General features: G+C 32.2%; 1 protein-coding gene across 1 annotated transcript; it reads right to left on the bottom strand.

Annotated features, from left to right (window-relative positions):
* Positions 1 to 702: 702 nt before the first annotated feature.
* LOC124371298 (39S ribosomal protein L28, mitochondrial-like) lies at positions 703 to 17898 on the bottom strand. Its single transcript, XM_046829636.1, has 6 exons — positions 17680 to 17898; positions 10811 to 10983; positions 6400 to 6664; positions 2994 to 3137; positions 2207 to 2388; positions 703 to 817 (listed from the first exon to the last, which is right to left on the bottom strand). Exons 1-6 carry the CDS (start codon positions 17701 to 17703, stop codon positions 760 to 762), a joined length of 846 nt encoding a protein of 281 aa, XP_046685592.1. The 5' UTR covers positions 17704 to 17898; the 3' UTR covers positions 703 to 759.
* Between the last annotated feature and the right edge of the window lie 3835 nt (positions 17899 to 21733).

Raw genomic sequence — 21733 nt, 5'->3', positions numbered from 1 at the left:
TATAGTGTTCCATCTTAAAAATAAGTTTCATAAGTCATTACTGTTACATTGTAGTAACTGAATGAAAAATAATAATAAAAATCTGTTATAAAATAAAACGTTATATCATTGCTAGTGGTTGGTGCAGTCTAAACTATGCATTGTCACCATTTTGTTTATATTGCAGACAGCTACTTAAAATTTTAAGGTACACTTTTGAATATGTTTCCAACATGTATGGAAACATTTATACGAAGTGACTAACGTATACTCGTCTGGTGGCTGTTCAAATATGTAAACATCTTTGTGGGGACACAGTGCGTATATATTTATTTAATATCAAAAAGGACCTAAAAGCCTCTTTAAACATTTATTTTATTGGTAACACGCATTTCTACATACAAACAACAAAAGCTTTTTTATTTCTTTATCTATCAAAGTTAGGACTACTGAGGCTTTGTTACCCCACTTAAGAGAAAAGAGGAAGCGTACTTCAGACCATACGACAGCTGACCTCAGAGTATGTGTTTGTCCTGATAATGTTACAGAGATAAAGGTCGGAGACGGTTCCATTTAATTCCACCATTTGTTCCCTGTATTACGTAGCCCCATTATGTGCACTCTATACTGTACATACATTTTATCATTCTGCTATAAATACTTTTTGTAAAAATACTCAAAAGAATTGAGGAACAGGAATTGAGATTTTCAACAACCAACAAATAAATCTAATAGAGTTTAATAATGACATTCTGCCTATCACACATACAAAGGTTTGGGTCACGACTTCCTGGCGAATGGATTTATCCTTGTCAACCAAGTTTGTGATGATTTTTCCCTGAAAAGATACAAAAATTAATAAAACAACTGTAAACCTCATCAGTGTTTATAGACCTTAATAGGCAGGTTTAACTAGTGTATAAGTCATACAAAACAAAAAGTCTAACATATCTATCTATGCCTTGGACACATTTTTAATTAAATCCTTTTTTTAAAGAAATGCAAAAGCAGTTAGAAAATAAGCAGATAAAGCAGTCGCATATTACATAAATCAAACTAATAATTTCACTTTTGTTTATTGCATAATGTTCCTTTAATGACATATACATATTACTTTTTACTAGAGTGTGACCTCTGCCACAGGCAAAAATTAACAATTTTATAACCGCCACCACTTAGCACTTGTGAAACCATGTACATACATCACTTTGACTTGGATTTAAATGGCAGTATTTGACCTTAAGCTCTTTAAATGAATGAGATATAAAAGAAACTTTCAAAGCATTTACAAAGTTTACTATACTAGCTTCAAGGTTTAAACTTTATTGATAGTTATTTATTATTTGCTTTTAAACAAACCAATTAATATGTAATTTAAATTATAGGTTGACCCATTTTAATAGTATTTTTATTTACAGAACAAAAATACAATCAGTATCAAGTGGATCTCAAATTTTAACAGAATATAAACTTGTTTCCCTATTTTGAGGTCCATCTACACCAAATGCACTAGTATTGTAATACATTGATAGGATACACTACAGCAGCTACAGTAACACTGCACTCGGATAAAAAACAATTAAAAAGAATTTTTACTAAGGTATGTGCTGCAAATATAGAGAGCATTAATAAATAGAAAGAGAAATATTAATTTAATTACTTATTTGGTCGAGAGATTGCAGCACCCAGCCACAAACAGAAGAGGATTGAATTTTATAAATGTACAATACAATACACGTTGTGATCTGGGCAAGCTGAAGAGCATGGCATAGTCATAAAACTCCTACCTATCAGATAGTAGAACACCTACAACTACCCACCTACCAATAGTGATCCCCGAGCTGAAAGGATAATCATATAAGTTCAACTCCGAGCTCAAAGGGCTAACATAATGAAAAGTTATATTATTAGAGAGCTTAGAAACCGAAGTTTCCAATGGAGCCTGAATCACACAGCACAGTGATTTTTCGTAATATATCAAATGAAACAGTGATGGCTCAAGAGTTGCATTTGCAATGGCTGCTCTTCATAACTAGCCTGCCGGAGTGCGTAAGCACACCTACTACTACTACAGTTAATTGAATTACTACTTAAATATAGTTAACAATTTAGCAACTTCTTGACTTTATCTTGTCCATATATAATAAATAGACATATTATAAAATAAAATAAAATTGATCTCCAACAAAAGATATATGAGAAGTTCAATGTTTATTATTTTACTTACGTATCTGTTTTGACGATTTCATCAAGCTCCTGATTTTCGGCAATGACTTTGAGCTCTTCAATCAATTCAGCTCGGAATTGGTGCTTTAGCGGTTGTGGTCGAACTGATTCTTCCATTTCCTCGAGTTTATTCACTGCTTCCGTTATACTAAGAGCGTACCACTCTAGATCTTCTCTTTTGTACTTTAACATAGAGAATAGGCGATTATTTATTGTTAAATTAGGAAAATCGTTTACATTTTGCTCCTAATAATGGTTATACAAAGGAACAAAGAAAACTAATCCATGTAAAAAATACTCTGTGGAATATAATTTTTACTCTATTGCTCTTTGTAACAGTAACTCCCACTTTATTGTGAAAGGAAAACTAATAGTTCTGTTTTGATGAACCTAATACTCTACATTACACCATCAACTCTTGAAATTTTAGCTAGTTTTTAAGCTTACGTGGAGAACGGATTAAAGTGTTCTATTTCACACTGTTTCAGAACATTGCTACAACAGTTGATGAGATATTGTAGCCTCAAAGTAGAGAGCAATCTCCATTGAAAAGATGTTAAATTAAAATATAATTTCTCAGTTTACATCTTTACTAAAGATGAGATTTTACGTTTTGATGCAGTGTAAACCAGAAACTTAAAACAAAATTTAATTGCAAATCATTATTTTAATATTCACTCCATCCATAAATTTTGATGTATTTATAATATAAAATTGTGAGAAATTCTTTTCTTTGCACAGTAAAATTTAAAGTTATAAAAGAATACTCAAAAACAATTTATACTAACCTTATCTAGATGGTGTTTGTACTTGTTGTAAATTTTCTCTCGTTTGATTGGGTCATCTGGATATAAAGACTTGTCAAACAAAGCCAGAAGCATTTTTTTCTTCAGCTTTAGAGCTAAGAGGCTGGATAAGTCACTTGAAGAAGTCTGAAAATTAATAAATGTAATTACACACAATCAAAAGCTCATTTTAAAATTAAAGTTCTTCCTCAAAACTCATTATTTGCGGGGCATATTTTAGATATTGTTATAAAGGTACGAATTTGTATAATATAAACAACAAAATTTAATTTGGAGATCACTATGACGTACTTACTGAATAAATTGTAATTCTAAATAATATATATTAATAATTCTGAGACATTTTATTTATAGCAAAAGAAAGATCATGAATGATATTTTGATTATACACCTGTTGTATCTCTTTGCAAGAAGTTATTTGTTTGTTTTAGCTGTTTAACCCTAGAAACACAATGATTCGTGATCGCAACGCATTAGACCGCTGCTAAAAAGCTAGAATTGTGATTGTGATGCGTTAGCGACAATCATCATGGCATCGTTATTAACCCTGGATTACTTGTGCCCTGAGGATCATGTTATCACTCATGTGTAGGATTTTTTTAAACACAAGATTTATTGAGATTTTTGATAGTGAAACGCTTTACATTTCCTACAAGTCTTGTATTCATTGTTGGAACATTGCATGTTTTATATATATATATATATATATATATATATATATATATAAGATTTTTATCTTTTGTAATAAAAAAAACTAATTTTTACTAATAAAAAATTAGTTATTTATATTTCATATTATATTATATATTTATATTAAAAAAAATAATATAGAATGTTCTAAAAATAAAGTATTATCCTTAACTAGCTAATCATTAAAGTACATATTTACTATGAAATTGTCTATAAAAACAATTTTTGGTCATAAAATTACATTTAAGCTTCAAATTATTTCTATGAAATAAAAAATATCTAAAAAAATGCAACGAAACAATTCACAATAAAACTAATCAAAAAGTGGAAGAACAGTTTTTGATTATTAATATTGACTTTAGGCCCACTTCACCTTCCTTTTTGTGCAGGATCTAGAATCTGATGCTGTCACAGACTCAATCCTGAAATGTGGAGTCATGTTTTTTCTGAAGAGATCCAAAAAAAGGTCGGCGATGAAAAAGCTCCAAATGAACTCTTTACATTGTTTCGACATCGGAAACACCTAGACCTAGTTGAATCGGTATTTTTATTGTCTCATCAAGTACATTAGAGATTCCAGGTGCTGCACCAACAGAAGGTAAACTGGAGCTAAACTCTATATTCACATTCAATTAACCTTTTCCACCATAGCTACTGTCTTCATTCCATATTTCCCTCCCTGTCCAAGCGTTGATCACAAGTACAGACTGTTTCCTCAGTATGTTCCTTAAAGACGGCAGATGAAGAGGTGTGACACTGGTGTTGTGTGAACTGATTCTTTCACAGGGAACAAAAAGCGCAGCATTGCTTTTCATTGACTAGAACAATCTTGTCTTGTTTAGGTAGCAGCAGTACAGAAAATTGGCCAACTCATTGAATCTTTTGTATAAGACCAATAGACAGGTTGGTGAAGAAGAATATTGTCTTTCCAGGTACAGCCAAGCTAGCGACTTTGCGAGCAGGGTCAGACAGACACATCTTGTTATGTTCACCTGTGTGTTTGCATTATATACATTTTGATAGTTAATTCCTCCTATATTCAGTAAAGTAAAGAATAATATCAGTGGTAATATGTTACCGAGATATTGTAATTTATTTTTGAGTCGATCCACACAATGTCAACTCCTCCTTTGGTATTATTATTGTTATTAAGGCTTGCCGTCAGAAGTTAATCAATTGTACAGTCTTTGTGCATGATCAAAAGCATGAACATATTTTATTCCTTTTTTTGGCACACATGATGTCAAAAAAATGCTTGTTTCTCACATAAAAACATACAGCTATTTTCAGGATATCCTTGAATGGAAAATAGTTCTTCAGGAAGTTGAAACTTATTTTTGCATGCTGTGCCCACTTTGCTCAGCCTTTGATTAGCAAATAAGTTGTTGTATATGTGTGTGTGTGTGAATGTGTGTGTGTGTGTGTGTGTGTGTGTGTGTGTGTGTGTGTGTGTGTGTGTGTGTGTTTGTATTTTATTTATACAAGCTTTTGATAATGTCACTGAAAAGTTAAAAAAATATTTAGCATTCAAAGTTAAAAAACGTGTTTTGTTTTCCTTTATACCTATATAAAGGTATACATGGTGATATTGTGGCCTGTTTTATCAATAGGTTATATAAGGCGGCTTTGCTAAATAAACCTCTACCTTTTTCTGTTTAACCCTTTGAGTGCCAAGTATTTATTGAGTGGGTGTACTGAAAAGTGACAGGTATTTTTCTGGTGGGTGCACCTAAATGTGACCAGCCCTTTTGAAGGCATTTTACAGGGTTTCTGGAAAAAATTCAGTTTGATTATTTAATAAGCTATAAATATAATTTTGTTAATTTTTCTCTGAAAACTCTGCCCAATTAACATGAAATAACAAAGTTACCATAAAATAAAATTTAGGAATACCAAAAATGGACTTATTTTAAAAAATTCCGGAATTTATTTAAATTTCATTTTTAAACCAAATTATCATTACGAAAATCTGCATAACCTTTTCTTTGTCTATATCACTGAAAAGGATATTCAATTGTCTATAAATCTTGAAAAATTTATATCATTATCTTCAATAATGAGTGAGTTACAACTTTTAAGAAACTAATGTCCCATTGTTTCCGACAGTCATGTCAAAAACGGAACGTCAGGTAAAATTGGACGTTGGCATTCAAAGGGTTAAAATGTTCCTCAAATTCAATTATTTTATTTTATTTTATCCCATTTTTTATAATATTTTCATTATATTAGTTACAATTTGCATTCTAGATGCTATATTACAACCCTTTATGGTTTGAACTAAGTTTACTAGTTGTTATTTAATGTTTTTACTTGAATTGAATCTTTTTACTATTAAGATAAAATATCAAAAAAATTAATTAGCATTGCATTAGCAATGCTGAAAATCCAATTTAAAAAAATCTTTGAACTGTGTTCAGTATTAAATTACTAAAAAAATAATCTTGTACTTTTTATTGAATAATTATAATGTTTTTTTTATAAACTGTTGGACTTAGAACTTTTTGGAACATTTTGAAATAAAATGTATGTGTTGTATTTTCATACTGACTTTTGAATAATTTAATGAGTTAGGCTACCTGAAATTTTAATAAATAACTTGACAACTTCAAAATGTTACGATTTGAGTTCACTAAAAATCAATAATTAGTTCATAGATATATAAATCCCTGACTGTAATTAGACTGGTGTTAATACATACCTCAAGAAGATAATTATCAAAACCTTTATGGTCAACGATGAGACTTATGGTGCGCTTAGTTACAATGACTGATAGTCTTTTGTCCAGTATTTCGCTATGAACTGCAGATCTAAACAAAGTCGGTAAGAACCACCTTGTTGACTTTTGTCGAATGAATTTCTCTCTGGACTTCTTGTATCCAAGAACCACAGCTTCTCCACCCCAAATACCAGTGTTGATTTCTTTTGGATACCTCAGTGGTATAGGGACATTCTGAACTGGCCATCTGAAAAAACATGATTAAACCAAGTGAATAAAGATAAAATAGAAATTAAAATTAAAATATGATCATGATCACTTAGAGCTTACACTTGATTTGGCTCTACAGTGAGGTCTATAGTGAGCAATAAAACTCATTACTATGTAACCGTGATGCAATATGACATGTTTCTACATGCTGATTCATACTAATAGACACTTTTCCATTCCAATTTTCTTGACTGGGTTTCTCTTAAATTATGTTAATTTTTAGTTTTTAATTTTGTGAAAATAAATTTTTGACTGAATGATACATATATTCTCAAAACTTTAAAAAAGGAACCATGAAATATGACCATGAAAACTCTATTCAATGTGATTTTCCAATCCCTAATTCATTTTTATTTTCTTTCCGATATAAAATACAGAAAAAATTGATATATTCACCTATGTATAATTTACAATGGAAACATTTCCATTTTACTAGCACCCTAGCCAAAGATATTTTTTTGGAAAACTGTATTTCTATGTGTATTGAAGAAGCTTTCAATGTCTGTGACCAAAGAAATTAACCACCTTTTAATTTTAGGTTGAATGCAATCGAAACCATAATGAAGAACTAGTTTCATTTATATGAAATCCGTTATGTAAACTTAATTCATATACACTTCCATGGAACATTTATATTTGCTTAGTTACATCGCTAAAGATTATTTTTTACTTGACAAATACACCATTATTTTTAGGCTACTTAACCTGGAATTACTTGCATGTTAGAAAAATACTAACTAATTTTACATTTGTTGTAATAACAACTCTTGTATGACATCAATATACACTGGCATGGTTTTGTATCATAGACATAGAAATTGTATCATACACTAATTCTGAGAAGTTCCACAAACCGCCGACAACAACCATCAGGTCCTCCTGGGGAAATTCACCACCCTTGTCCAAACTACCAAAGATGGCATACCGCTCCCTTGCTATTGCAGGACAATCAAAGGGCAAGTGTTCGGAAGTTTCATCCTGTTCCGTCACACATTCTACAGAGCAAATCCTCCCAAAAATGCCTGTGAAGATGCTCCCTTAGGCGATAAAAAGTAAGACGCCACCCAAAGATAGCTTTACTAAGTGGTGTGTACACAAATCATAGTACACGTAATACGTCACCTAGAGAAAATATAATCACAAGGTTGCCCGGAGTAAAAAATGCAACCAAAGGTTTGACTGATGTCAGATTGCTGAGGTTTTATTTTCCATACGATGCAATTGATAACATGGTGCGCTATACAAACCCACACCGTTGCATTTATGAGCCAGTCGTATAGCTGCGGATAAGAGAATTATGAAACTGGAATCGTTCTCATATATGGCTGGGGTGAAAGAAGGTAATCATATCAATTTACACGAGCTGTGGAAAGATGATAGCATCACACCAGATATTTTTTCTGCCATAATGTCAAAAAACCATTTCCCATGTTGGTTTAATCTATAAGATTTGACGACAAAACCACAAGAGGAGTTCAGAAAACAAAAGATATTCTTGCTCCAATAGGACAATTATTGATATATTTGATAAATATGAAAGGAACATACAGTGAAGACAGTCCTTACTTGTCAGCAATGCTTAGAAAGGGGGGGAAATATGGGAGAAAACAAAATAGGTAAAAACTATTACTTCACTTTTTGTTTAGGGTACTTTGGGATTATACCGACCACACCCAGACACGAATCGTTATTTGACATTTTGCTTCTTCTGATTACTAGATTAACGTAGAACAATATTTCGTCAATATAAAACAGGAATTGTCTTATCGTAAACCCCTCCCCATCCTCAGACAGAGGTCAAAGTCGAGCGGTCTAGTAGATAACGTGATTGCAGTCTCGCCGCCCGTTCAGCTGGTGCGTCGCTTTGTTGTACTTCCGTGTTTTACCCCTACATTTCTCCAAACACAAAAATTCAACAAAAACAAACATTACCAAACAAAAACTAAACTCTTTATTGAAAAAAAAACACTAAAAACTTGTTTTTATTCTTGATCACACTCCGCCACCCAAAATGCGAGTGCCTCTGGCCATCAGCGCAGGCTTCGGCTGCCCCGCGCTGATGTCAACAAAAGAAAAACATCCCTCGAGATAGTACCTATCGGTAAACTATCAATTTCTAGAGGGGCTGATCAGAAATATAAATTGAATTGTAATGGAAAGGCAATTATGTACCGTGCAAAAAACTAAAATAATCATGTGATGCCGTGCGGCCTGCCGTAATCTGGATTCTCGAGAAAGATAAGATAACAGCGACAACAATACCGATCACAATACCTGGAAATGCTTGTAAGTTTGTAATTTTGTAATTAAAGAGTTGTTTTTTCGTTCTATCATGTTTTGTTTCTATATTTTTGTGTTCTTCATACTGGTGTGGTTGGTATAATCCCCAAAGTACCTTGTTTAGTTTTATTGTGAATAGTTTTTGTGAAAAGTTGTAAAACATTCTGTAATATAATTTTTTAACTATTTAAAATCTATTGTTTTAATTTTGTTTGATGTTTAAAAATACTAAGTGTTTATAGATAATAAACCAACAATAAATTAAATATTGGTAGGATATGTTAAGTGTTTCAATATTGATATATATCTTATGTTAAAAAAACCAACGCTTGAGTGGTAACGAGATTCTGAGGGGTATGAATATTTCCAGATTAAACAAATTATATTAATGATTTAAATGTTATTTAAAATAATCTCTATTAAACTGTGATAAAATATTTACTGAATATCGCTCATCAAGAGGTTAAAATTTACATAAAGAACACAATATTAAAGTTCTCTAACAAAATTTGTTTTAATGAGTTTTATTTAATCCAAAAATACAACCATGTGGATTTAAACACTGTTACTACGAAATGTCTGTACAATTCAAATGTGGCTTAAAAATAAAGACTTATAAAGTACATTTAAATTTTTTAAACTATATACCCGGGTATACTTTTTGTGAGTAATATAATCATAAAAACATAACTTTACACTGCTAATAATTGCTAGACAATCAGAATTTTCATTACAATGACAGGTGTCAGTTGTAGACATGGTTCCCCATCGTTAATACTACGACTCTATAGTGACAAGATGTCATATTTCATATAATACAATCTATTTTTATATATACAAATATGGCTAAGTAAGTATAACTAAGTGAAATAACTTAGTACCTTGGGTGTAACACCTTCATTTACGCCCAGGATGAACATTTTAAAATGCATTGAATAAAGTGTACAATTGCTATTTTTACAAAGGCAAAGTAAAAGAATACTGTAATAATCTGTAGTATGAATACAGAGCTTCCACGCAAAGTATGTTCTTGATCATTCTGAATTAATAGGTATATTTTTAATTTATAGAAATGATTAATTCAGCTGTTTCCGTTATTATTTTTGTTCTCTCCTCATAAAACAGGTGTATATTAATGGGAATTAATTAATTGTGAACTGGAGAAAGCATTCAAAGTCACTAGGTTCATACTTGCATACATATAGTACACAAAGTATTTGTGCTAAGTTGATTGTTTTGGAATATTGCTATATCTGTATTGGTTATATAGTACAAAATTAGTCAAATTAAAAAAATCCTTCAGCATTCGTCGACTAACCACCTACAACTGACCAGAGACCAATAGCAAATGGTAATCATCATGGCAGAAACAGGATGCTAGCAATAAAAAAGGAAGGGAGACAGGAATGGGCCCTTTATTGGTTCATACTAGATGAACTCAAAACCATATCATTTTTACTTTTCTGTGAGACCCTTTCTTGTGTTTTCTTTGTGTTCTTTTATCCATACGTTTAATGGTCTTTTCGTCTTGCCTATGTATTCCCTATTGCAACTACATTTTATACTGTAAACACAGTTTTTGGAATCCTGTGTGCCATCTTTTGGTTTTGTTTTTACGAGACTTTGTCTAAGAGTATTGTGTGTTTTAAACGCAGTTCTAATGTTGTACTTTCTACCTACTCTCCGATAATCCCGGCACATAACGGATGGCATGAACACAAACTGATCAATATTCTGTTTTTCCGACTCAGGAATGAAAATCCTGTTTCCTTCACAATCCTTCCATTGTCAAAAATAAACTTCAGTACATATGTTATACTGTACATAAATTTAGCCTACTCACACTTCCCCGGTGACGGGATCACGTTTCCACTTGCCGGGTTCAGGGATGTAGTGAACTGGGGTAGGAGGAGTGGCCTTCCACTCATCGTAGAACTTCCTGTAGGCTTCAGGGAGCCGTGAAGGAGCACCTCTGGAGAATATGTCTGGTTTTGACATCCGATAGAGTTTGTGAACCTTAAGAAAACGTTTTTAAATTAGTCAACTGATGGAACTAAATCAGATTTATTCACTATTACATGACCTTGTGCTCAGTCAGTGATAATAGATTCAAGATTCAAGATTAACGAAGCACGGTATGCATTTCAATGCCAAAGGTAAGGACTGGCTGGCTGGTAAAATTGATGAGGCCGTGAAAAGTTACAGTACTCGACCTCCTTCGGCCATGGACCCGAGCAGCGCAGGAGAACCCAGTACGGAAGACATGTTACAACCTACTGTCGAAACCTTGACGGGAAATGTGCAGCCTCCTCTTCACGGTCATCGAATAGAAGAACAAACAGACAGCACTCATCCAAACCCCTAACTCTTTTTCATCTTAACATTCAATGTATAAAAAATAAGGTAGATGTTTTAGACTTATTTTTAGATAGCTATGACTGTGATATCCTAACTCTTAATGAACACTGGTTATTTTATGAAGAATCTGATTTATATATACTAAATGGTTATCAATTAGCAAGTATTTACTGTAGAGAGAAACCACTCTGTAGGGGCGGCAGCTCAATCTCTGTAAAGTCGAAAATCCAATATAAAACTGTAGATATTAGTAATTTTTGTGTTGTCTTTGTTTTGGAAGCAACAGCTATATATTTAAAGGAGATTGATGTTGTTATAGTTACCATCTACCGTACTCCAAAGAGTAATATTTTTAGTTTCTTTGATTATTTGGAGTCTTTAATGATATATTTAAATAAAAATTTTGCAACTGTGATACTAACAGGTGATTTTAATGTAGATGTAAGAAAAGATTCTTCTGAAAAATTTACTTTTTTGAATTTATTAAGATCATTTAATATGTATTGCCATAATTTTGATACAACTAGAGAAGATGCTTGCCTTGACAATGTTGTTAGTAATTTTAAGCAAAAACAAAGTAAAATGTCAAGTTATCGAACCAAATGTATCTGATCATGCTGGTATATACACAGAGTTTTATGAGTTGCATTTTTCAAATACAGTACCAGACAAAAATATTCTTAAAAGAAAAGTGAGAGATCTGTCTTTTGGTGCCATTGAAGGTTTGAAACATAGACTGAATCAGACTGACTGGTGGCAGCTTACTTTTTTTCAAACTGTTGACGATGCTTTTGATTTTTTTTATACAAATATTAACAAGTTCACTTAAAGAATGCTGTCCTGTTAAAGATGTCAAAATCAAAAGTAGAAATAGACCAAAGGTTGACTGGTTTACACCTGAACTATATAAACTTAGAAATATAGTAACAGTGTTTTATGATAGATTCAAGATAAGTAAAGGCACAGAAAATGAAGCTGAACACAAAAAAATGTATATAGAAATAAAAAAGATGTATAAAAATAGAATTAAGGAAGAAAAACGATTAGCCACTGACAGATATATTATGAGAGCTCCAAATAAATGTAAAGCTGCTTGGAGTATAATAAAAAAGGAAATTCATTGTAAGAAAGAAAGCGTTGAAGAATTAATAAAACCTGATGACTTTAATGATTATTTTATAAATATAGTTAGTACTACACATTTGAAGCAAAATAATTTTGACACTGCTATTGAGCTTTTGAGTAATTATTTATCTAGATTTAATAATGCTAGTAAAACATTCCAATTAAATGTAATAACTGAATTTGAAATTATAAAATATGTATCTAAGTTGAGTGGGTCAAAAAGTGAAGATTATTTTGGGTTTTCTAATAAAATCATCAAGGATATTATACCCTACATAGTAAAACCATTGACATTTCTATTCAACTGGATGTTATCTGAGGGGATTTTTCCTAAAGCACTGAAATGTTCCAAAGTAGTACCAGTATATAAGAAGGGCAGCAAGGCAGATCCTGCTAGTTACCGTCCCATTTCTTTGGTTCCCATACTGAGTAAGATTTTTGAGTGTTGTTTAAAAGACCAATTGTATGATTTCTTTTCTCAAAACAATTTGCTCTGTAAAGAACAATATGGATTTATAAAAAAATCAAATACTGTGAAAGCAATAGGAAAAATTGTGGAAAACATTTTAAATAATTTTGAGAAAAAGATTATATCATCTGCAACATTGATAGATTTAAGTAAAGCGTTTGACTGTATTAATCATGAGTTGTTGTTAAAAAAGTTGTTTAGTTATGGCATAAAACATAAAGCATTACAATTATTGTCATCTTATTTATCTGACAGGAAACAGATGGTTGTCCAGGGGGAGAACAAGTCCAATTTCAGAACAGTGAAATTGGGAGTTCCGCAAGGCTCTGTTTTGGGACCTTTTCTGTTTATTGTTGCAATCAATGATTTTTCATCTAGCCTACCTTGTAATTCTGTTTTGTACGCGGATGATACTACTCTTTTAAACTGTAATAAAGACTCACAAATCTTAAAATCTGATCAAGAATGTTCATTTAAATTAGCTCTAGAATGGTTTTTAAAGCAAATGGGTTGGCAGTGAATCATAATAAAACTGAATATTTAACATTATCTCTACACAATAATACTAAATACAGTAATGATTCTGTTAAGTTATTGGGTGTTATCCTAGATAGTAAATTAAGCTGGCAACATCATGTTAATTATTTATGTACTAAACTATCTAGAGTTATATACCTATTATGTAAACTAAGGAATACTGTTACTCAGGAGATGTTGATAACTGCTTATTATGCATTTTTCCACTCACACTTGAGGTATGGTGTGACTCTTTGGGGAAACAGTTCCAGTGCCAAAAAAATATTTTTATGGCAAAAAAAAGCTATTAGGATTTTTTAAAATGTTTCTAAACAAGAATCTTGTTCACCTTTTTTTAAAGAACTTCAAATTATGACCTTGCCAAGTTTATACATCTACTGCTCATTACTTGATGTAAAAGAAAATTTGAATAGTTTCATAAATAGACAAGATGTTCATACACACTGCACAAGAAAAAAGTATTTACTCGATCTACCCCCAGTCAGACTCGAAAAGACCAAAAACAGCCAGATATTTTTCAGTATAAAATTATTTAATAAATTACCAGAGAAGGCATGGAATGTTACACTTAATAATTTTAAAGTTACCATTGCAAAGTGGCTGAAAAATAAAGCTTTTTACACTGTTGAAGATTACCTAGCCTGTGATATTAGCTCATTAAGTTTTTAATCCATTGTTAATTTAAGATTAGGATTGTTAGCACATAATGTATAGATTTTTAAATTATTTAATTGTAATTTTATTGTTTTTATTTACATTTATATTATTGTTATTTAGTTCTAGCTGGCAATACTGTATTTTGTCCTATAACTGTGCCTAGACTAAAGATTAGATTAAAGTAGGCTATATAATATGTTGACTTTGTCTATTGCATAATATGTATTGTGCTTAATGACAATAAAATATCTTGAATCTTGAATCTTTACTAATTTTAGGGATAATAATTTGTTAATAAAAATACAAAATGGCGGCTAGCGGCTGAACAAAGTGGAAATTGGGAAATTGGAAAAAGTTATTCTTTATTTTCAGCTTAGAATCACACATAAAATCTGAAAAAGGCATAGACAGCCCAACCTTTTTGTTAAACCCGGTATAAAACAAAATTATTCCGTGTTCACGAAACATTAGAAGTCTTTATTTGAAAGTGTAAATATAAATCAAATAAATAGAGCAAACTTTTTTACTGATAGCTGAACTTATTAATATAGCAGTATTCATACATCTTTTTTAATACCAAATTTTGGTATAACTTTCACTACTTACAACCAGCCTTTTATTGATGTTTGAAATCATATTTTGCAACAAATAAACTATAATGAAAAACTGAAATTCAATGAAAACAGGCACCTGACTTGTGGTCGCATGTGCAGTCAGCAAAATCAAGTTGACTGTGTTTAGTAATGGAACTAAATGAACCAAAATAACTGGTTAGTTCTGTTTAACTGGTGAGTCAGTCATTTTTATTTCAACCAGTTAAATAAGTCTAAAGATTAATTTTTCTACGGACTAATTTTTCTGTATGTTACCTGATTGTGCAAACTTAGTTACACATGGATTAGTTATGGATTCTAATCGGTTATTTTAAAGTAGTTTAAAGGCTAGTCTTTATCATTAGTCACTGTTCTATTTTGGTTTGATATACATAGACAAAAGTGGAGGAGGCTGTGTATGACGACCCGTGATAACGGAAACGTCTGATGATGATGATACATAGACTTAGTATGTACTTGAATAAATCTTTGATTCTAATCAATTATTTCTTCCAGTAATCTTGTAGTTTAACGAATACTGGAATTGACTGGGCATTATCAAAGCTTATCACTTTAGAGGCTGCTGGAAAAATTTCATTTCTGTCTTGAGAAAGAAGTGACTATAGACTTTAAATATTGTATGAAAATTCATTTCTATATGGGAAACATCAATTTCAGTGATAGTGCATGTCACTCCATGGGATTCAGCTTAATGATAGTGAACATCTTTCATTAGTCTTATGGATAGCTAAAATAGCAACAAGAAAATCACAGAATAAATAAACAGTGGGTACTTTGGGATTATACCGACCACACCCAGACATGAATCGTTATTTCACATTTCGTTTCTACTGATTACTAGATTAGCGTAGAACAATATTTCGTCAATATAAAACAGGAATTGTCTTATCGCAAACACCTCCCCATCCTCAGACAGAGGTCAAAGTCGAGCGTCTAGTAGATAACGTGATTGCAGAGTCTCGCCGCCCGTTCAGCTGGTGCATCGCTTTGTTGTACTTCCGTGTTTTACCTCTACATTTCTCCAAACACAAAAATTCAACAAAAACAAACATTTACCAAACTAAACTTTTTATTAAAAAAACACTCAAAACTTGTTTTTATTCTTGATCACATTCCGCCACCCAAAATGCGAGTGCCTCCGGCCATCAGCGCGGGCTTCGGCAGCACCTTTGGTGCTGCCGAAGCCCGCGCTGATGTCGACGAAAGAAAAACATCCCTCGAGATAGTACCTATCAGTAAAATATCAAATTCTAGAGGGGCTAATCAGAAATATAAATTGAATTGTAATGGAAAGGCAATGATGTACCGTGCAAATCACGTGATGCCGCGCGGCCTGCCGTAATCAGGATTCTCGAGAAAGATAAGATAACAGCGACAACAATACCGATCACAATACCTGGAAATGCTTGTAAGTTTGTAATTTTGTAATTGAAGAGTTGTTTTTTTCGTTCTATCATGTTTGTTTCTATAAATTTCTATTTTTGTGTTCTTCATACTGGTGTGGTCGGTATAATCCCAAAGTACCAAACAGTGTACAAAACTACAACATTTTAACAAAGTTAGTAGTTCTAACTATTTGCAGGATACCTAGAGATAAACTTCATCTGCAGACTTTAAATTTAACATGAAACTTTATTTTTACATAGACAAGGATTTGTCCATCCATTGAAATTGGTTGAGCGTCATTGAAGCCTATCACTCAATAGGCTGGCACAAATTTCTCTTTTTTGTATTTTAGTTTTCTATGAGGATATAATTAAATAATAATAATTAATCCACAGATATTTAATGGACAGGAGTTGAGGAGACACTCAAGATGCATAGCAGCATCTGCAAGTTGTCAGATTCTTGTAAATTTAGGGCACCAAACGATAGATAATTTAATCCAATTTTTATGTAATGTTCATGATTTTCAATTTCTTTTTCAGTGTCACGTCTTTTGTATAATCTAAGTTTGTGGGCAGTTCTTTCAAATTTCACAGATTTCTATGAATTGACTAAAATTTCCCACAAACAATACACATGTGATCAATCGTACATATTCTGCACCCGAGCTTCAAATAGCAAAATACCACTTTAGTTACTTATTTGGCAGAGAGCTTACAGCATATACAATCACAAAGAGTTAGGGTGCTACCGTCCCCCTAGGGATCGCTGAGAGGAGGACAATAACATGAGTTAAAATCCAAGCTCTAAGGGTTGATTGTGTTCCTCCTCCTTGAATATGTACAAATGTTATGAATTAACCATTAACATGTATATCCTAATCTAAAAGAAATATGAATAGAACATTTAGTACTGATTTACAAAACAACTCAATTTTTTTTATATTTCAAATGGAAAGTGCTTAATAATTGACTAGGATAGCAATATTAAGTAAATATACATGAGAAAATGCCTTAAAATTAAAATAAGGGAAGTAAACCCCTGTTGGATAAGACCATAAATCCTTAAATGGAGTGGTTGGTACAGGTACCAGGAGTGGAGCATTTGGATACAACATAATAAGCAGCCACCATCACAATTGGATCGTCGATATTCACGATGAACTAAAATACTGAATCGCTATTTCAAAATACCGTATAGTTCAGCTGTTTTTGTATATAAAAATAATGTAATGATGAATAAAAAAACTATCGGGCCAGCCTCAACACACTTGTATAGGGGCGAGTGGCAGTATATGATTGGATCCATCCAAATATCTTTTCCGGGTCTGGCAAAGCTGAGTACGGCCCTGATTATATATATTTATAAAATGTAATGAACAAAACAGTGTAACATTTAAGGCCTAGTTACTTTTCACTGTTTTGAAGACAGTTTAACACATTAATGTAGCAGGCGGCTAGTGGTTACACTTAAAAATCAAAAAATAATGAAAAATGGGACTTGTAAATATCTACCAAACATTTTAATGCTGAAGTATTGGTGGAGTATGCAAAATTGAATACTTACCGCAGGTAGGGTTTTGGTTGCCATCTCTTGCAATATTATTTATCTAGGCTTGTAATATATAACAAAACAGAGTTAAAAAGATAATAAATAATTCTCAATCCTTTTTGTCCTGTGATCACATCAAATAATCTTCATTTTCAATTAATATTAACGCATTTTAAATTATTAAGGTTAGGACGAAAAACACTACGGCTACATACATAAATAACAAAATTAACATGTGATTTAACTCAAAAACACTTATATCAGTTAAAAAAAAACTCAGTGTCAGAGCAGCCAACATTAAATAAAAATTTAACGCACCCACGATATATGGAACTGAAAGGTAGTTTGCTGTGCTGTACTCAACGGTAACATTTAATGCGAAATACGACTGTACTTGGAGTGCCTCTGTATTCTTCCCAGTAATCAAAAGAACCGTGTCATCTTCTAACTAGAACAGATCCCTATGGTATAACTCTCTTTACAGGGAGTCTGCTAGGTCTATGCAAAACAATGACCCCTTTCATTCTCTGTTTGTGTTCAATCAGTTGGTCTCAATCGCTCAAGTATATTGCAAACCATGACATAACCGTGTCTCTAAATCACAGGAATTCAAACTTATTTAACACCATTGTGTGATCCAAGCAATAGAAGGCCTTTCTCAGGTCCACGTAGAATCCCACAACACTTTCACCTTCTTCAATCCTATCTATAATGTCTTATAAACAAAATCTACCAGTGCAATGTTAAAGAGACTTGTTTCGGGGGAATTTATATTGCTCTGATAAAATTAGGTAATTTGAATCCAGAAGTATCGATATTCACGCAAGAACTATCTTCTCAATCGACTTGGAAAATAAAGGTACCAACGAAATGGGTTGGTAGTTTTCTATGTTTTTTTCTGCTGCTCTTCTTGTGTAAGGGTTAACTTTTGAGGTTTTCGTGTCACCCGGAAATAATCCCTAACCAAGGCTGAGATAGCAAACAGCCACTAAATACATGTCATCTGTGCCAGCAGATTTCTTTCTTTTCATTGGAGTAATAATTCCGAGTAGCAATCTCTCAGATGTTGGTGCGTATGACATTGTAGGACTCTCCACCTCCCAGTCCCTGAACTCAAAGCGATTTTCACTTTCTCCCAGATTCACCCTCAATGTCTCCTCCGAAATCGTAGTAAAGTAGAAGTTAAGTTGGTCGATAATGTCAACAGGCTCAGTTAATGATGTATCTAATGGCTGCCGGCTCTGTTTTACCCTTCCTCTCACTATTGACCACTCCCCAAACTGCCTTGGGCTTATAGTTTGAATCGGAAATGTATGCATCACACGCTTTTCTGCTGGGGATCTAAGTTTTAAGTCATACAATTTTTTTAATTCACTAGTTATTTTTGTTTTTTATGCATTTGTCTTTATTTTGTATTACCAGTAATACTAGAAACAAATTTCAGGCCCAACAAATTTAGCTGATGATTTTGAAAGCCTTCCAATTATCCAAATAAATAGCATCAATTTGTAAGCGTTCTAAAAAGGAGCTGACCATTTCAACACATAAAAACTAACAAACACACATAAAGATATTATATTAATGGTGGTGTACTTGTTTTGACCGAAAGCATGCTGCTTAGATGACATTATGTTCTCGTCAAGAGATGTGATCCTTAGTAGGACTAGCTTCTCAAAGAACTTCACCAAGGCAAATAAGATAAGACTTGTATACAATTTTTCATCTATCCTTAGAATAGAACTTGCAAATAGGCACTAACTAACTAAACAGGTTTGAATACATCCTTAAAGGTCAATACTGATAGCAATGTTAGTTTGGCCAATGGCTCAGAAAGGGAACAACAATAAAACTTCAACAAACTTGGTGGAATGTTGATCAGTCCAAAGCCTTTGTTTTGGGTTTATACAACTAGTGACTTGCTGGACTTAGACACTGTGATTAGGCATAAACACATGCAGTGAAGATTATATTCAGCAGGAACGGTGAATAAAAGCTGAAGTAGTAGACATTTAAGAGAAGAAGATGAGAAAAGCTCACACATGATGATCCGTCTTCAGGCAGAAGAGTTCTGTTTCAGCAAGTTCTTGAAAAAATCTGCAATACTTTTTTGTGGTTTGAGAAAGAAACTTTTTGGGCAAGCGAAACATATGTTCGAAAACATTGTCTTGAAAGCAAACGACACTGTGTTCTGGCACGGGAAAACTTATGACATGGAAGTCTCATACGAGACTCCCTGTAGTCTTCTAATAATTAACTCATTTTGATTAATTAATTTTTAATATTTTCTAATTTTTATTATTACAAGAGTGTTTTAATAATAATATATTGTAACAGCAATATTGTTATTGTTACTATATTCACTCGAATTCCTTTTGCAGTAACTGACGGAGTTGCTACCTTACTAAGAGAAACTAGAAAGGAATTATCCAAGTAGACTACTTTACTGGAACATACGCATATCTTTATGAAATTAATATTACTATTATTGATATTACTTATGCTATGTTGATATTATTGATGACTTTACTATTATTATGATATTACTAAAAACCTAAAGAACATGATGAAAGCCTATCAAACTTCATGAGAGCTGTTGTAAAGTATAATCCTGTTCTAAACGAAAAGAAGTGTAATTTGCTGGGATTATTTTTAATAGATTCAGAATTACACTAACAAAATCAGACCTTTAAGTGCAATGCTAGACTTTCCCTATTTTCCCTGAGGTTTTAGTGGCTTTCCAACAGCTCAAAGACGATCTAATCAATTCCATGTTGTCAACTATTGCTGATTATATTCCATTCTCAGATAAAGACTGATACCTGAGTTAGTGATTTCTGTCACACTATCTCAAAGAGGACTCTATTGCTTTCTTTCCCCGAACTCTGTCTCCTACAGATCAAAGACACACTGAAAAAGAGGTTTATGTTGTTATATAAGCTGTAGGAAAACTGTGACAGTTCTGGATCCCTTGACATTTCCGTTTGATTACTTACCAAAAAATCCATGATTGAAAATCACTGTACAGCGAAAATAAAAATGAAAATAAAATGTTTTCATGACATCGTTTTCTAGATTGAGTTAATTCTGATACATTTTTATCAATAACATGGGTTTTATTGTTCATAGAAACTGAATGTTAGTCTGTTTGTCACGTTTCTATACAGTTATTACTTATTATTGTATTTCAAAGTCAAAGTCAAAGTCTTTATTGCAACAAAAAACAAGTTGGTAACTCATACAGTTGACGTCAAGTTTGCCACAAGGCATTACAAAACAAATAATAGTTAATACTACTTATGTCTTTACAGGTACATCTTCACTTAGTGTTAAAATAGAGTTCAAGTAATGAAATCAATTCTTCATATAAAATTAAAACTAACAATTAACAAATGGGAGCATAGATAAAGCGGAGTATCAATATTTGTTAGTCAATATTTGATGGACAAAACTAATTAAGACTTAAAATTCCATTTAAGGTAATGCACAATGATAATATAAAGTAAAAACATACATTTGAAAGATCCTTTATATACACAGAATTTAAAATAGTTGATTAATATGTCAAATAAGGCAAGGTCATCAATTAATAAAAGTAAAAATTCCATTATATACAAAAACATTCAAAATTGTTAAAACAGTTATATCACAGATAAGGCAAGGTCATCAATTAAAGCTAATGTCAATGGTTGAAAGATCTAAAAAACTCATTTACACTGTAAAAAGGATTCCTCAGTAGCCAGCTGTACAGTTTTGTTTTAAAACATTTAAAATCAATATCACAAGCATTTCTAGGAAGTTTGTTGAACATATTTAAGCCTACGTAAGAATAAGAGTTTTGTGTCTTGCTAAGCCTAACATGAGGTACATCAAGTAAATCTCTGTATCTGGTGTTTGTAGTTGTGAATGTCACTCCTAAACAAGGAAGAATCAATCCTCAACTTAACTCTAACTAGACAATGAAATATGTACAAATTAAAAACTGTGGGTATTTGTTCACTTATAAACAATGGTCTACAGTGAGCTCTATAATTAGAGTAAGTAATTATTCTGATTGCTTTTTTTTGGAGTA

Source organism: Homalodisca vitripennis, unplaced genomic scaffold, assembly GCF_021130785.1.
Source record: "Homalodisca vitripennis isolate AUS2020 unplaced genomic scaffold, UT_GWSS_2.1 ScUCBcl_1242;HRSCAF=4620, whole genome shotgun sequence".
NCBI classification, from domain to species: domain Eukaryota; kingdom Metazoa; phylum Arthropoda; class Insecta; order Hemiptera; family Cicadellidae; genus Homalodisca; species Homalodisca vitripennis.
The sequence above is the reverse complement of the archived record's forward strand: the minus strand, read 5'-3'. Positions and strand labels throughout refer to the sequence as shown.

Coding starts and splice junctions, on each gene's coding strand:
- LOC124371298 (XM_046829636.1), bottom strand. CDS start 17,703: ATGGCAACCAAAACCCTACCTGCG. Junction 10,984..17,679: donor CAACCAAAACCCTACCTGCG/GTAAGTATTCAA, acceptor CGTTTTCTTAAG/GTTCACAAACTCTATCGGAT. Junction 818..2,206: donor GAAATCGTCAAAACAGATAC/GTAAGTAAAATA, acceptor GTATCTTTTCAG/GGAAAAATCATCACAAACTT.